The 17,203-nt window shown below is 44.7% G+C and overlaps 1 protein-coding gene across 1 annotated transcript in view; it reads right to left on the bottom strand.

The window, feature by feature from the left end:
• Window positions 1–4,724: 4,724 nt before the first annotated feature.
• The window catches only part of LOC147683107 (fish-egg lectin-like), a 107,297-nt gene continuing 94,818 nt past the window's right edge, over window positions 4,725–17,203 (bottom strand). Inside the window, exon 4 of the mRNA XM_086942500.1 lies at window positions 4,725–5,033. Within this exon, the coding sequence (XP_086798626.1) occupies window positions 4,889–5,033 (145 nt within the window). The 3' untranslated portion in view covers window positions 4,725–4,888. The remainder of the gene's footprint in view (window positions 5,034–17,203) is intronic.

Genomic DNA, 17,203 nt, shown 5'->3' with positions numbered 1-17,203 from the left:
CTTTTATCCTTTATGTATTGGGGGATCTAATGTTCAAATGTACAATTTTACCAAATTTGGAAAATGTTTTTATACACATGTATTTGGTTGTCTTTTATGAATTTTTTATTCGAAATAAAGACTAATTGAACTTGAACTTGAACTTATGAGGCCCAGCCATTGACTGTAATGAAGTGTGTAATTACTATTCTAACTCCACGCGTGCTTTGACCGCAGGTAAGGTTATAAAAGGGATTGAGGCAAATCTAACTACACTTTTAGTTTTTTGATGTACTCGCTTGAAAGTACCTAAACAGAATACTGTGACCAGTCCTCACAACACAACAGTCCTCACAAAGAGAGGGACTTAATTACAAGTCGAAAGCGCCGCCATTGCGTCACTTTTTTTGATGGACCTGTGGTGCAATGGCCTCCCCAAATGCAGCATAGAAATGGTGCATAGAGGAGAAATACTTTTATGTCTCCTCGTTTTGCCTCTTTCTAAGTGTGATGCATTATGCTTAGGCTTTCCTGTTTTCAGTTTCTATTTTTGGTAAGTTCTGGTGTTTTTTTTCAGTGTTTTTCAAGTGATTTCAATACCTTAAAAAAATAGTGGTTATCAGTGGTTACACATTTTCGCACCATTAAAAACAACAGAAACAGTGTTTTTCCGGTGTTTATGGAAAGTGTTGCTTTTATTATTACTTGCTTTCTGCACGGATTGATGGTATATAGACCGTGTACGTACAGTGTATATGAGGTCCAAATATATTTTTGCAAATAAAACTCATTGCAGTACACCATACAATACTTCTTCAGTGAGTCTTTGACAATGCGCGGCCTCTCTTTCCTTCCCATGTAAAAAACATTCTGTGAAAATACCCTCAACATTGGGCACTTGAGACGGGCAAAGCCAAAACAGCCAGTACACAATTTGCTAACTCTGGCCACCGACATAGCTTTCCCTGCCAATACTGCTGCACTTGAAGATTGCTATTCTCTGGGCAGGTTCTGCAACATTTGCGTTGAATTGGGCGCTTATGCCCTCAGGGTTATTGAGCGATACCAAAGGGCATAATGGACGAAGCGTTTGAACAAATCAAACACTCACCCCCAGTCAACTGATCTGGGTTTAATCCAATACCATTCTTTAGCTCATTCCACCACCCCAGTTCAGACATGGCCATATGCAAATCAGTCTGACCCTGTGCCTCATGGGAACAGTCCAGCCCAAACTGCCAAGCCAATGACCTCTGGGTTATTGAAGCAGTCAAAAATGAAGTAGCACTTTTGAAACTACGGGGAAAACTCCCCTTTATGGAAGGGATCTAGAACTTGTAAGAGTACCACAGTGAGGTTTCATCGACTTCAAATGCCAGTGTTGGTGAAGGGACATTTCTGTGCATCATTGCAAGCCATTTCTCATACATTGTAAAATAAGAGTTCCTGAATTGCTCTTCAACATTTCTTTGCTTACCGAGTGGCAAGCACTCTAACATGGAACATGTTGCAGTTCCAAAGTCACTTAAGGTGTTGCCTAGCCTACTCTCAAGGTGATATTTCACATATACATCAATAATGCTGAACATTTGGCAGAAAAGGGTTTTTTCAGACTCTAGTTTTCTATATTATGTCCACTACAGCAGTTATGTTTTCCTGTAAAAATCTAGGAATGCAGTACAGTGTACTTTTTTGACATCACTATCAATATGAGACCAAAGATCCTCATATTTCTTGCCTTTGGCATCATCACGCAGCATAAATTCTGTAAACGGTTGCCACATGGATAATATAGCATTCATAGCCCCTTGGACTGAGCACCATCAGCTAAGTGACACAGTTGTTATCACTCTCTTTGATGCCATACAAAGCACAAAATCAGAAATATTTGCGTTTTAGTTCCCAAGCATAACAAAACAGTGCACCAGAATTGACTAAAAAGTTAATAGAATTCTTCATTTACTCAGCATACCATCTAACAAGTGGCAAGAATCTTTTACAGGGAAGCACTTCAGCTCAGGTATCGATTTTGTCAGGTCATCACACAACTTTTTCGTATACGTAGCTGAATCACTGCAAATACAAACAAAATCACTCCAATCTTTGTTGAACTTAGAAAGATCCTTATAGCAGAAGCATTGCAAGTGACACTGCGTTCCATGTTTTAAAAAAGTCCGGTGTCATGTTTTCACCACTATCCCATATGCTTGTTGAAAACACTCTTTTCACATATACTTGTCACTATAACTTGCATTGAATGTTTAAAGCCTGAGGTGCTGGCAATTCACCTACTATCAATACTGACTCACTAGAAACTGGGGGACGATGTATCAAGGATTTTACCTATTTTCTGTGGGTATATGTGATGGCACATCAGTGAAAGACTCAAAAGCAGTCAAAACATCAAATATGATTTTTTTTATTTCCTGATTCTCTACAGTTTATAAAATAATTGAACAATACCTAAAACATGCTTATTTAGACCAAAGACCACAAAATCTAAAAAAGAAAAAGGAGAAGAAACAATATTTTAGTGACATCCCTAAACAACAAAACTCAAGCAGAGTAATGTTAGCCCAGTCTTTCTTGCTACTAGCTTGTATAACAAAGTTATATTGTGTTGGCCCCTTCAGGAAGAAAAAAAATGACTCTTTCACTCTTTCACTCTTCTTTTCCTTTCTTTGAATGGCATTTATGTTTTGTTTGTGAGGTGTTTTTTCAGTGTTTATATGTTCACACCGCTGAGGGCTATTTCCCTTTCGGTGGGGTTTTATCAGTTAATATAGGTTTAAACCTAAAACCGGACAGCCTAATTATGCTGCATGCATAGAAAGAGGAAAATGCCATTAATTAATGTTTTTGTGCAGGAAGGTTTCCTTTCCTGCACAAAACAATCATCCCTGCAGCGCAGGCACACCTGCAAAATGAGTCAAGGGTGCCTGTGCTGGAGCATGGCAGCCAATTGTGCGGCAGCAAAGTGAAGTGTTGTAATGTTATTAATACGAGGCATCCCTGTGCTTTGAAAATGACACATCACTGCACAGCTAAATGGCTGTGGTGCCACTCTGTCATTTTCTTGTAAATAAGGCCCATAGTGTTTATCAGGTTCTGAGAAGGTTAACCCATGCTGTTAGGACTGAGTCGGTCCCCACATTGTCGATTATACATGCCCCCACAAACAGTCTCTCACTCCTCCTCCTCCTCTTCCTCCTCTTCCTCCTCTTCCTCCTCTTCTCTTCTTCTTCTTCCACTTCTTCTTCTTCTTCGTCTTCTCTTCTTCTTCTTCACATTTCCGTCCTAACATTGAGTTTGTAATATGAAGTAGTATATACTTTAAAAACAATGTATTAGATAGCGAAGAATTATATTTGACTATCGTTCATCTGCCAATGTTGAGACCATTGTACTGTAAATTTCGTTCTGTGTACTGCCTTGAAAAAGTGTCTGTGTAGAGACCAGATTTTAGAGAAAAGCTTGCCACATTTCCTTTTCTTTTGCCCAAATCAGATAAAACATAGAAAACGCTGGCTGAAGCGGTTTGTTCATGTATAACTTTCACCTTGCCCTATTGTAAAGCCTGACTTGGCTAATTTGCCATTGCAAAATGTATTTAACTGGATTTGATTACATTACAAAACCTCTGTGGATAAACGAAATATTAAGCCTCTTTTTTATATCAGCATTTTCCCCTCTATCCTATCCTTCTTGAACATGTGTATGCTTTCGAGGGCTGTGGTGAGGGTGGGGTCACAGGACATTGTGGCAGGGAGTGAAAAGTGGACTCAGTTGGTTGACTGTAGCATTTACCTCAGTTTGCCTGCTACATAATCTAACAAATGACGCATATAGGTGATCACGTGTTACTACATTGTCACAATGTTTTCCCATTTTATGGATTCCAAGATGAAATTTCAATCACTGTAATTCTTTTTCACCACTTAATTTCCAATATGGGGGTTGTTTTAAAAAGAAAACTGTTCGGTTAGTGTGTGTAGTTTGGAGGTTGCTGCAGACACACAGAATCTACAATGCTTAAACTCTCTTTATGCTTTTATTTAGATGTGCATCCTGAAATTTAATAGAAACCAAAGCTGGAAAAAGAGAGGGCAAAATCAAAATTGACATCTGTTTCACAGAGAACGTAAATAATAGCTTACTTAAGTTTACAAAAATTGTACATAGGCGGTGATTTAAATTATGCAGAAATGTCTTGTATGCCAGGCCTCTAGTGCCCCACTCTATTTAGATGAACTGGCTAGGTTTCTGGTGGTTGATCCTCAGCTGGCTCTGTCGGTGGAAACCTCTGACCTGGCCTGTGTGCCCTGAATCTGACTTCAATGTGTGTGAGTTCTGCCCTATCTAATCCTTCAAATAGGAAACCACAGAAATGCGCCCTACATGCTGAGAAAAAAACTCCCAGCATGTTAGGGCCATTGTATTTTTTGTTTTGCAAAAAGTAACCCTTGCATTGATGGTTTGTTTTTGCATAACACAAAGAAAATCACGGCATTCTGCCATGCTGGCACACGTCTGACATTTCAGGATTACCTAAAGTCCTTTCACTGCACTGAGTGAATCCATTTTGGCAAATTGATTATTGTGGTGTTGGCGGGAACTTTAAGTATGCAGGCTGTCTGCTGCTCGGTAGGTGGAGGCAGCCCCAGACGGTGTCCTGGGAGATCATCCTTCGTACCTTAAATTACCCCATACATCTGGAAAAGATTACCACTAAAGAGGTTCACCAGGCTGTTTATGTGGATGGTTGAAAACAACAATGCTGTTGGATGTTCAAGAGGTACAGAAACATGAACATTGAGGTGCTAGCCAAGGTGGGCAAGGAAGCAGACAGGACAACTTTCTGAGGCTATGGTGTGAAGACACTATTCCATCCTACATCCCTCCCTACTGATTAAACTTCACATTGAAGGGTCTTTCCATCCGTGGTGATTAGCCAGACCTGGCTGAGATCATACGACACATGGCTGAACTTGTAACACTTGTAGTGCAGCTGGGTCCATTTGGTTCCTACTGGGTTTCTGTCCGTGATCCCATCCCTATAAAAAAGAAAGCAATTATGTGAAATATTGGCCTGAGTCATTTTTAAAGTTCAGTCAGGTCAGTAATGGTCAAATCACAAGTGCCATGGAAACCGAGACTAAGGTCCCTATTGAGAAAGGGGTTTGCGTCGCGTTTGCACCATGCAATGTGGCAAAATTGCAGCACAAACCCAAAATGCACTTTTCCAAGTCACACAAGGCCACCTTTCATAGCCCTTTGTGGCTTGATAAATCAGGAGTAACACAACACATAACAAATCGCTGCATTGCGTTACTCTGCCCTGGAAAGGCGTTCCATGGATTTTGACACATTCCCAGATATATCTTTGCTGGTAGACCTGGGAATGCGCCAAAAAAATACACCTTCCAAGGGGCGTAACGGGGGAATATCTTCATTCCTCTTCGCTACTTTCTCTTTCTATGTGTGCTGCAGGCAGCACACCTAAAGGATTGTGATTCTGAGGTGCCCCTTCTTGCACAAAACAATACTCCTTGGTGCAAGGTTGCCTCCGGTGGTGCTAAGAAACTGAAACGGCACCAGCGCAGGGACAAAGGCAGGAACGTGCCATATTCTTTTAAATATGGCACATTCCTTCCCTTTTCTTGTCACACAGCACAGCAAGGTGACTTTCTGCACTGTCTGACTTTCTTGTAAATCTGCCCCATAATAACTCCACACCAAGAACTACTGGTGTCATACGGTATCTCACCACCATCATCATACCAGTACGAGACTCAGGCGTGTCTGCCGCGAAGACAACTGAGCCTGACTTGTGATCGGGTCCCACGTAGGAGGTGGACATGAAGGATTTTCTTGTGGTTAAGAAGGGGTGGATTGTTTAACAACCAATGAGACCAGGACCACCCACTACATATTTACATTACATTGTTCAGAAGACAAATTCCTTGTGCATTAAAAAATTCATATGTCAACTGTGCACTGTAAAGCATGATTTCAAAATGCTTTTTAAATTTCAAACATTTAGAGACATACATATATTTTTTAAGTTGCCAAGAGTCCATAGTTGTGCCTTTTGAAGAGTCACACTTAGGGGTTTGGCTGCCACTCTCTGCCCCTCGCATGGGGTGTCTATTAAAAAGGGGGTTGCACTTCATATTGTATATACTAAGTAAATTACATTCATTTATATTCATTGTGTGTAAATGTAATTTACAGGGATCTCCTGAAAATCTGGCATTGATTTGACCCTCCTGGCCCTAGATTAGCCACCCCTGCTCCAGACAAACCCTTTTAGAATATTAATGATTTAAATAGAGAGACATATTGGCTCTAAATACAAATATGAGATACAGGGAATATGAGATATTAGTTTTTGCTGAATAATATGGAAATTGAATTGGAGATTATGAGTTTTTGCAGAAAATTGGGGACATTGAATGTCCAGTGCCGATTTCAGCTGTTGTTACTGAGCCCACTGAAATGAACTTGTCACTCTTAATGCGGCTCGTTGTTTGTTATAAAAGAACATTCTTATGAAATTGGCTTACATTTCACAATGTGTTCACGCAGAGTCTTGCTGACGCTGCACCTCCTTTGCCCGTACCCATACTTGCTCTTTCGGATAACTGATCTATGAATCTCAGAAAAGCAAATTCAAATCTCAAGGAAAAGAAGCGTAATTAAGGTCATACATGGCAAAAGACCCAATTAAGGTTGGTGACTCAGAATTTTTTAAGCCAAAAACAACTTTCTTTTGGGAATCGCCATCCTAAAATTGTCTCTGCTTCAATGTAAGTCTATGGGCAAAATAGAGACAGAAGCAGTACTGTCCCAGGGCAGTAACAGTGCCGGGCAGCCCTTGAGTTCCAGACAACTCGGTGAGCCCGACCAGAGGTCACAGCAGTGACAGCAGAAAAGGAGAGTTAAGGCCCCGGAGTATTCAGCGGTCCGTCCCAGAATGTTCCGAATCCTCGGTTCTACCACTGGTCTGTGTGCCATCGACCGAGGCCGCGCTTCTGCGCGATTTGGAGCGCTTGGTACGACCCTTCTTCGCCGTCTGGTCTCTCTGTGCTCGCGGTGATCCTTCTGGAGAGCCCGGATTGAGCCCCGGTTGAGAGTTCGGTCTAAGCCGCACTGTTTCATCCGTCCATTTGAAGAGGTCTTCCGGTGTATCAAAAAACAGTGTCTGTGATTGGAAGATCACCCTGAGGCGCGCCGGGTACAACAGGGAATATTGGAGTTTAAGACCTCTTAATTTTGCCTTGGCGGCCATGAAAGAATGACGCTGCTGTTGCACAAGTTTGGTATAGTCAGGGAAGATCATGATCTTACAGTTTTCATACAGGAGGGCTTCCCTGGTTCTAGCTTCCCTCAATACGGCATCCCTGTCATGATAATTCAGCAGTCTAGCGATCACCGCCCTAGGCCGTTCGCCCTCAGGCGGCCTCTGCGTCAGGGCACGGTGTGCCCTCTCAATAACGAAGCAAGCAGACAGCGTCCCTGGTGGCATCCATGACTCTAGCCACTGTGTGAGGAATTGTTCCATGTTGCCCTTTTCACAGCGCTCCGGAAAGCCAATAAAGCGGAGGTTGTTGCGGCGTGCCCGCCCTTCGGCATCTTCCACACGGAGCGCTGTGTTCCGCTGCGCAGATTCCATCGCCGCCATTCTCTTTTTAAGAGAAGTGACGTCTTCCTCTACCACCGTTACCCTGGATTCGGTTTCGGTGATCCGCGCCACGGCATTTCTCAGGTCTTGGTGTAATAGGGTCACATCCGCGCCCACTGCCCCTATCTTGGCGTCTAGCGTATCCCTTGACTGAGTGATGGCCGCCATAAGGGCTGCATTGTCCGGCCCCCCTCCAGGCGGAGCACCCCCGGACGGTCCAGGGCCCCCACTGGGCCCCGTGAATTTATCAATAGTCAATATGGGCAAAATAGAGACCTTTTTTTTTTTTTTTTTTTACAAAATCTACCTCTTTCCAATTTTAAAAATATTGCATAGACGTAAACAGCCCTTTGATTTCTAAAATGTGTTTAATTCATGTAACCTTTTAATATGGAAGTAACTATTTACGCGGCCGCTGACCAATTAGTTCATAATATCTAGTATTTACCCGGCAGCTAGAAAAATAGTACATAATCTCTGCTGTTTAGCCAGCCACAGCCTAAATAGTAGAAATGAGGTCCACTTTAACTGGCGAAGGGATAAATAGTGTGAAGGTCTTTCTTTACCCAGCTGTGAAGAAAAAAGTGACAACAAGCAATGGTAGGGTACTGAACATTTTGTAATTCAGATGCAACATGTGTGGGGAATTTAAATGCAAATGCATATACAAAGGTAAGTGTATAAATTAAGCTGAGCTGTTTGCAGATGAGAAAACTGTAAAAAAAACATTTTTTATAAAAGCATTTATGTTATTTTAACAATCAGATTAGAAACGTAGGAATCAAGCGTCTGTTTCAGGAGCTTCAGGATATGGCATGCAGTGATATTGTTCTTCTTCCAGGACTGTTTGGCTGTGTGCAAAGAATAATGAGTATGATTTTAAAGCATGTTACGTAAATGTTTTATTCACTCATGAGAATACATTGTTTTTTGAGGTTCATGATCGTCCTTTTGATGATTTTTGAGGGCTGGGCTCTTTTTAGGCTTCTCCTGAAAGGTATTGTGCTGGCTTTAGGCTTCCTTTAAAGGGGTTCTGCTGGATTATTTTTTAAAACCTGGCAAATCAGAGGCAGTCGACAAGCAGCAGCGGCGGCTCTAGGCTCATGGTGTCCCTGTGCAGGGAGCGTAGGTAGGGGGCCCCGGAAGAGGGGGTCCGGGCGGGGCGGCGGGGGGTCAGGGTGTTTGGAAGTGAAACAGAGCCGGAGGCCACCAAATCCCTGCCTGGGGCCGCCACGCAAATATGTATCCATCCTCAGAGGATTATTATATTGAGGATATATATTGGCGTGGTGGCCCCTGGGGTTTGGTGGCCCTGGGCAGGTGCACAGCTTGCACATGCCTAAGGCCGCCCCTGCAAGCAGCAGCACACAGAGGATGCAGTCAGATCAGTGGTATCCGGGCCCCAAAGTGAGGTACAAGTACAGTAGGCAATCGCTGCTTGGGGGCACAGTGCTTTGGGACACTTGTAGGAGGTAAATTGTGTTTGACACAGTAAGAGGGCTACTGTAGAATGGGGAAGTGAAAGCAGGAGACCGGTAAGTAATGCATTTGGATAATTCACAGGAGTTCTTTCTATTCCCTCTGAATAACACATTTTAACATAGTATTCAATCAGTTGAATGGGTTTCAGGTATTGATGCTTACGTCCTTTGTCATGTGTGGGCCTTCACTGCATTGACATGTTAGCCACCTGCACATTGTTTATTGGGAATTGTAGTTTTTGTTTTTAACCTGCTAAGCAGTGTTTTAACCCCTTCCATGCTCATGACGAGCTCAGCTCGTCATGAGTCACAGTGGAGCTGTGCTCATAACGAGCTGAGCTCGTCATAACGTCCGCGGCCCGCCCACGTGCGGCTAATTCCCTGCCAGCGGGAGAATTAACCAGTGGGCGGGTTTATGACGAGCCCAGCTCGTCATGAGCACAGGTCCACTGTGAGTCATGACGAGCTGGGCTCGTCACAAGCACAGCGGCGCCGCGGATCCCCCCGCACAGTGGGGGAATTACCCCCACAGCGAAGGGGTTAAGTGGCCAAGGTCCGGTCTCTATTGAGCCCTCATTTCTGTCCTTGACAGTTCTGGTTCAGCAAAAGGAATCTTGGAATCTAAAGCCCAAAAAATATATACAAATCTGGGTGACAGGATTGGAGGCTTGTCGGGTGGGACCTGACCCCAGTCGGTTGGATGCCCCCCCCCTACCTCAAACTGAAGCCACTGTCACCTGAACAAGAGACTGATCAAGCAACACCCTGGATAACTCTTGAATCGGGACCTTTTCCCCACAAGAACACAGAGGCGTGCCCGACAACGAAAGCCATTCAGATCCATGGCAACGAGAAGAAAAGGCAGAACAGGAAGAAGAGCATGGTGACGTGGAAGAACCCAGAAGGCAAAACAGGGAGGAGTTGTGGGAAGCTAAGGACGCAGAACCGGAGAAGACGCTGGGACAAGGCGAATGAGTTCGGGAGTGTCACTGAAGGGGGCACGGAAGACGAGGAGGGGCGGTGCTGGGAATGGTGGATTCCCAGGGCGAGGGCGTGAATACCGCTGTAAGTCAGAAGAGTTACGGCCCAGATGGTGAGTGACATTGTATAAGAGCCCAGGGCTAGAAGAGAAGGGAATAGGGTGGGAATACAAGGGAGCAGGGAGGACCGGAGGCCAAGGAAAGTTTTACCAAGGCAACGAGGTCACAGTCTGGAAAACTGCCACACTAAAGGGAGATTTGTGTGGGGATTTTTTGCCACTATTCAGTTCTCCCCCCTTTTCTATTTTATCACCTCCCCTCAACATAGCGATTAACACAGATATAAAGGCTGTGTATTGTAAAGGACCAGGAGGGAGAAAGTATCCTCTCTGGTCTAAAGAAGTCGGCACACTGAGCATTCTCTCTGACACTCCACTACTACTGCTTCCCTACACATGGGGTATGGTGACAGTCTCTGACATGAATCTGATATCCTGATACCCTAATAGTATGGAGTACTTACCATCCTCTTTGTCTCTTTCCCCAAGCTTCCTGGGGGACGACAGACGGAGTGAACAGTCCTCCTGCCCAAAGCCAAGGACCAAGGGAGGGTGGTCAACAAACAGGTTCGCGTTAAGCAGATTTATTATCCACAAAAACTATCAATAAAATACAGCCATTGACAAGCCACTTAAGCCTCCTAGTTTCTATTTGCGCCCATCCCTCCCATAAAGCTGTACCTCACTAAAGTCATTGTGGGGGGAGTCTGGGGAAGGAAGGAATAGGATCAGTAAGAGGATGTTGATGACAAGTAGGAGAGGAAAAGAAGGTGGACGACCAGTAGTGCTAGAATAACCAGAGACACAAGGACCAGGACAAGAAAAACCAGGCCCAGGGAGACCAACTCTATGAGGACCAGTGCTACCTACACCAGAGGAAACCAGGAACAAATACATGATAATGAACAGGACAATGAAAAATATGACATTTTAGACAAGGTTAGAAGGATCAGAGGGATTTGGAACAGGGGGATCTTGATCCAGTGGGCAAGGGCCAGAAGAAAAAGAAGGATCAGGGGTAGAAGGAACCGAAGGGCCTGGGCAATCATGAGGAGGAAGGCCTAAGAGCACCAACCAGAACCAGAAGAATGAGGATTACCGGGGCCATGAGTAGGAAGACCAAGTAGACAGACTAAAGAGGACCAGTATTGGGAGCTCAGTTGAAAGAACGACCAGAGATAGGAGCACAAATGCGACAGAGAGCTAAAGGTGTGGTTATGGGCACTGACAGCTGTCAGTGGCCTCTTCAGGGCAACAGCCAATTATGGCTGCTCTGCTCTGTCCCTGGCCTAGTGGCCTGACCCTTTTGTGTGTTTATCTAGGAACCAGAATCAATATTACCATTTTATGCCCTTACATGCCTATAATCAAGAATATCCATATAATGGCATAAGAATCAGATCTATATCTTAGTAAATCGCCCTTGCAGTCCAAAGCACGGTTGTTGGACCTGGCCTCGTGGCGTGGTCCCACTCCTCCCGCATGGCGGGTCCCGGACTACCTCGACCCCTGTTCCCCGGCCGAGAGCAGCACCATCCACCCTCCACGAGAGCCGCCCCTCCGGGCAGCCCCCAGCTCTCCCCCGTTGAAACTCGACAACCTCTCCTCAACACCCTCGGCTGGTCCGAGCCCTATCCCGGACCACCATCTCAGGCCCAGACTCCATCTTGGGCCCTCCACGACCAGGCCTCGTGGCCTCGGCCCCACACCAGCCGCAGACCCAGCGAAGCCCCGACAGCGAGGCACCACGATCCGACCAGGGGGTAAAGAGACCACTTGACGGATCAATGGGGGAAAGAGTTTCGATGGTCCTCCAACCGTCCCCCGACGCCTGGTTTCGATCGCCCCCAGCCTCCCTGGGCGCTGGCTCCACCCCCCTGCTGGGTGTCTGGACCCGTACATCCTGGCCCCTCCGACCTCCAAGTGCGAGGGTCCGGACATCAAAGGACGCCAGACCTATAACTGGGGTAGCTCCGGAGCAGGTAGGCAGTTGTATCCTGGAGTGGAGAGACACCGAGACGAACTCATCCGCGTGGAACCTGTAACCTCCTTGGAGCCCTGCTGGCGCTGCCGCGGCTCATCTTCGCCGAACTATCCTTGGAGCCCTGCTGGCGCGGCCCATCTTCGTGTAACCATCTCTGGAGCCCTGCTGTCGCTTCCGCGGCCCATCTTTGTGAAACCATCTCTGGAGCCCTGCTGGCGCTGCCGCGGCCCATCTTCGTGAAACCATCTCTGGAGTTCTGCTGGCGCTGCTGCGGCCCATCCTCTTGAAACCATCTCTAGAGCCCTGCTGGCGCTGCCACGGCCCATCTTTGTGAAACCATCTCTGGAGCCCTGCTGGCGCTGCCGCGGCCCATCTTCGTGAACTCATCTCTGGAGCCCTGCTGGCGCTACCGCGGCCCATACCGAAGGACCCCCCAGCTCAAGGATTGAGAGCTGAGCGCAGGGTATCCCTGTACCAGGCTGGTACCAAGACTGTCCCGCTACCCCCTTCCCTTCGAGACTAAGTTTGAGAGGATCCCTGGATCCAGTTATCCCTGTATCGTTACGATAACCTGCCTAAAAGTACTGATAAAAACGTTAAGAACCTATCTTTGTGTAGTGTCCATCTGTAGGGGGGTGATTGCTCTTCTGTACGATCCTAGGAGAGGAACCTCGCCAGGAGGCCTCTCACCTTTGCTCGGCCAGCCCTAAGATCCTTTTTCCAACACACGGCAAAATCCACTTCCCTAGATTCCTAGAAAGCACAATGAGTTCTTTCAACAAACCAAACCTCCAGCAACCTGGGAAATCCCCGTTAGCTTTGTTTTGATTTCGTCCTAGAACTCCTGCGAAGCACTGTAAGAACGGCCAGTTCATAGTGACATCTTTATTGACGTCTTATGTCCAACCTTAAGTCAAACCCGGCACCTTTCAGGTATAAATATGCCAACGCTGCCTTAAGCAAACACACGGTGGTGAATTTTGGAGCAGAGCAGCTATCTACTTTCCGAGAGCCCAGCAGATACGAGAAGCCCACGGACGCTGCCCCTCCTCTTTGACGCGCTGAGAAAGACGCTGTCTTTTCTCCTGCCGAGAAAATCCAGCCTCCGGCGTTTCCAGCCTATCCTTGTGGGTGACCGGGATATCGAGTCCTTTGAGAGAGATACCAGACCTCCAACATTCTATTCCCAGGGTACAGTGCTGACTAAACCCTTAGAGAGAATTCTTGAATCAGATTCTTGGCAAAACCTACTTAACTTAAACTGCTACTTATTTACTCCCTCCCAGTATTAGGCTCAGTTCAGACAAGCTTTATTCGACGATTGTCATAAAAGCAAACAGTACATACATATAAAGTTTATGAGATATAAGATTACCAAGTTAAAAAATAGTAAAAAAGTTTTCCATTGGGATATACAAATATGTACACATAAAACCATAAATTCATCAAATGACTATAATAAATAAATGATCATTAAAATTTGGTTTCGGTAATGTGAATACATTTTGCATTTTAAACTTTGAGCATTCTACTTCTGATAGCCCAAGCCCAGCCCAAATATTTTGCCACAGCTATGCAGACTATCATATCTGTACAGGATCGGATGATGCGAACTGCCATAGTCCCACTAACGGGGCTCATTAACCTGCACATTGGGCGGAGCCACGCTCTCCTTGGCTCACTGTACACTGGGCATTCGAATAGCAGGTGACCAATGGTCTCAGGGCGAGCCAAGCATACCGGACAATCATCCTTGGCCCCAGAAGACCATCTACTAGTGAATGCCCCAACCGGGAGGCTCCCAACCCTCAACTGAAAATATAACTTGCGATCCAGAGGTTTTAAAATAGTGTCCCAAAAGGCTTCCAGTTTTGGGACATCCTTAATATCCAAAAACATTCCGGTCAATGACCCAGGGTCAACAGACCTAAAAGTCCTTGAGGCCACAAATTGCCAGTAAAGAGTCTTTAGAATCTTTTTTGGTGGGAACCTTGAATTTGTGGGGTCATCCCACAGGTTCCCTAGACCCATACTAGTTAGGAGGCCCCGAATGTGATTTAACCACTTGACCTTGCGAAAGGTGTCACTACTAATAATATCGAGCAGGCCCCTTGCGAAAATTTCTAATTCTGGTGTAGTCCAGACTCTCCTCCAGTATAAAACCGGACGAAAGGATGCTATGAGCGCTATTGGGGATAACCCTAAGTCATAATAGAGGGGTTTCATGGGGGTACTCTGCGGTAATTTTATTAAATTCCTTAAAAAGGAATTTTCGGAGGTTGACATCCCTCTCAGACTTTCACATCCCCAAATTTCGACTCCGTACAAGGCCGAGCTGACTACTTTACCATTATAAACCCCCAGTACCAGAGCTATTGGCTTAGTAAATGACTTCTGATGTTCTGCGGTCAAGGCTCCAGTTAACTGTCTGTGTCTTAAGGTGGCCAATTCAATATGATCTTTCCAGGACAAATTACGGTCTATACAAACACCCAAATAGGTAAAAGCTTGGACTCTTTCCAGTGGACGCTGATTCATATTCACTGTACCCTTAAAAGATTTAGAAGGATTAAAAGTCATAAACTTTGATTTCTGTGCGTTTACTTCTAAACCCCGTGCAGTACAAAAATCTTCAAAGAGCTTCAGGCTTAGGTCAGGTACACTGGGGTAGGCGTATTTAGAAGCACCAGTTGAGCACGTTAGCTGATGTATATATGTATGTATATATATATATATATTTTATCCATTTTAAAGTATCTTATGGCTAAGAAACCATATCAATGCTTTTACAGTATTATTTCATAATACTCCTTTTACTGTACGTATTTTACTTTATAATAAGTATTGCAATTGTGGCAATTCATTTCTCTTGCATGAGAAGGAAGACTGCTCAATAAATAATATCTTTTATTGAAAACGCCCGTCTCTCCATTCTCTGCACTCTGGTGAAACTAAGAACGCACGTCTGATTGAGTAAAATAATTGTTTTCACACGACTCTAGAGATTTACTCTTATTCTGAGGGAGCAAAGTTGTCATGTTTATGCGGTTGTCGGAAGCTGAATCCCTTCTTGTCTGAGCCAGGGAAGCCGATTCCTTCCTATTCAGTCAAGAAAGTTTCCAGTGACCTCTGAGCTAGCTGGCGCAAACCTAAATTAAGTCTAACATAGTCAGTAGAGACCTAGAAGACTTCAGTCCTACGTCTACACTGCTGTTTATGTTATTCCAATGCGCAAGGCCTATAGGGAAAATAGGAACTACACTACATGGCACCCAACATTTCGTAAGACGATAAAACTAACGCAAGACGTTAGAGTAACTCAGTCGTGCTTTTTCACACAGACCTTTTTTCCCGTAAATACTCCAATAGACGTCTGGAGTGGGTAAAAGGTTAAAATCCGCCGGGACTTAGTAGGAAGAGATTCCTATGTAAAGATTTTGGTTTAGTCAACGTTGAAGGATACAGTGTTCCAAAATATTGTGCACCTAATCTTTTGTCTCCTTGAAAACTAGATCTACAACAAAAAACACTCCTGACATTAAAATGCCAGACAGTGATGATGAGAGAGAGGCTGCTAGATTAGCAGCTCAACTAATAGAGGATGACACGAGTCTCCTACAGAATGACCGGAATGCTATCCTCATTCTGGTCAACATAAGAAAAACTATAACTCTAAAACGTATAGAAAACGGACTGACAGCACGAGGTGGTACAGTCATTTTCGTGATAGAGGCACACGAATATCGGCAGACAGAGGTATTCTATTCATGGATAAACTTTCCAGCGGCAAACGCTACAACACACGAATTCCACTATTACAAAATAGAGGAACCTCCGGATGAGTACACTCCTTTCGAGGAGATTGAAATCCCATTAAAATACCAAGAGCACCTGCTCTTGTTTAAAGGCGCTTTAAAACATAATGATCACATCACCAGGCTCGGTCCACTAGGTAGACCCGGAGCAACGTGGCCGGTTCTAGCCAGCTACACACCACATCCTGACATTGATAAAATGACAGGCAAGGAACTTTTAGCCCAGCTAAAATTTCTAATTAAATTTCACAGACAGTTAGTCCAATATGTAATGAGGACTTCAACAGTCCAACCAGCAGTTAACATTCAACAGCTGACCCCTCATCAGGGGAACACAAATAAAATTACACCACAGAACATACAATCATGTCTTGGTAAAACACCCGCAAAACGGGAACAAATTCCATTCTGGCTAGCACAAAAAATAACTCAGATAGAGGCAGTATTCCCAAATACTACCCCCAGTGAGAAACACAGAATTCGGACTATCTGTCTTCCAATAGGGGTCGCACCACATGTGGAGGACTGTGACACTTGGGGTACAGTCTTTGCTTCCATTTACACAAAAACACATGGTGTTCCGTCTCTGGTGGTAATACCAGATGTACTAAGACAGATTCAAAATGAATACGGTCCAGAACCTGCTTTAACTCTGGGTATGAAATTACTGAAAGACTTCAAGCAGGTCTCGGCTATAATATTAGCCAACATAAAAGGGGAAGCAGCATCTGTGGCAATCTGCCAAAAATTGAAGGAAACAGATATAACAGAACAACCAATTGAACTTGCCAGAATCATAGAAAAATCCTATGAGGAACTAGGTAGAGATAGTTTGGGTGGGAAACCGGTAAAACCCCAACTACTTGAAAATCCTGAAAAAATATTCATTAAAAATAATGTAAACACTCCAAAAAAGAGCTGGGATGGAAATAAACAATCCACTCCCAAAGAAAAAAGATTCCAGTCCAGAGGAAGGTCTCCTCGGCGGAGAGAAAGAACTCCATGCCAAGAACACCAGTCTCCCCAAAGGGAGCACTCTGAGAAAAGATACAACCTTAGAAATATCGACAATTTGAAAAAACCTGACAGATATCAAAGTAATGATACACGTCCCTCTCAATCTTTTTCACAGAAATCAGAAAGAACAGGACGGTCAGAACAAAGGGAAGAGCACGCCAAGACCAAAGACACGGAACCTGCTCAAAGTAAAAAATTACAATT

This window comes from Lissotriton vulgaris, chromosome 11 (assembly GCF_964263255.1).
Source record: "Lissotriton vulgaris chromosome 11, aLisVul1.2, whole genome shotgun sequence".
Classification (NCBI taxonomy): Eukaryota; Metazoa; Chordata; class Amphibia; order Caudata; family Salamandridae; genus Lissotriton; species Lissotriton vulgaris.
Note: the sequence above shows the minus strand (reverse complement) of the source record. Positions and strands in the feature narration are given on the sequence as shown.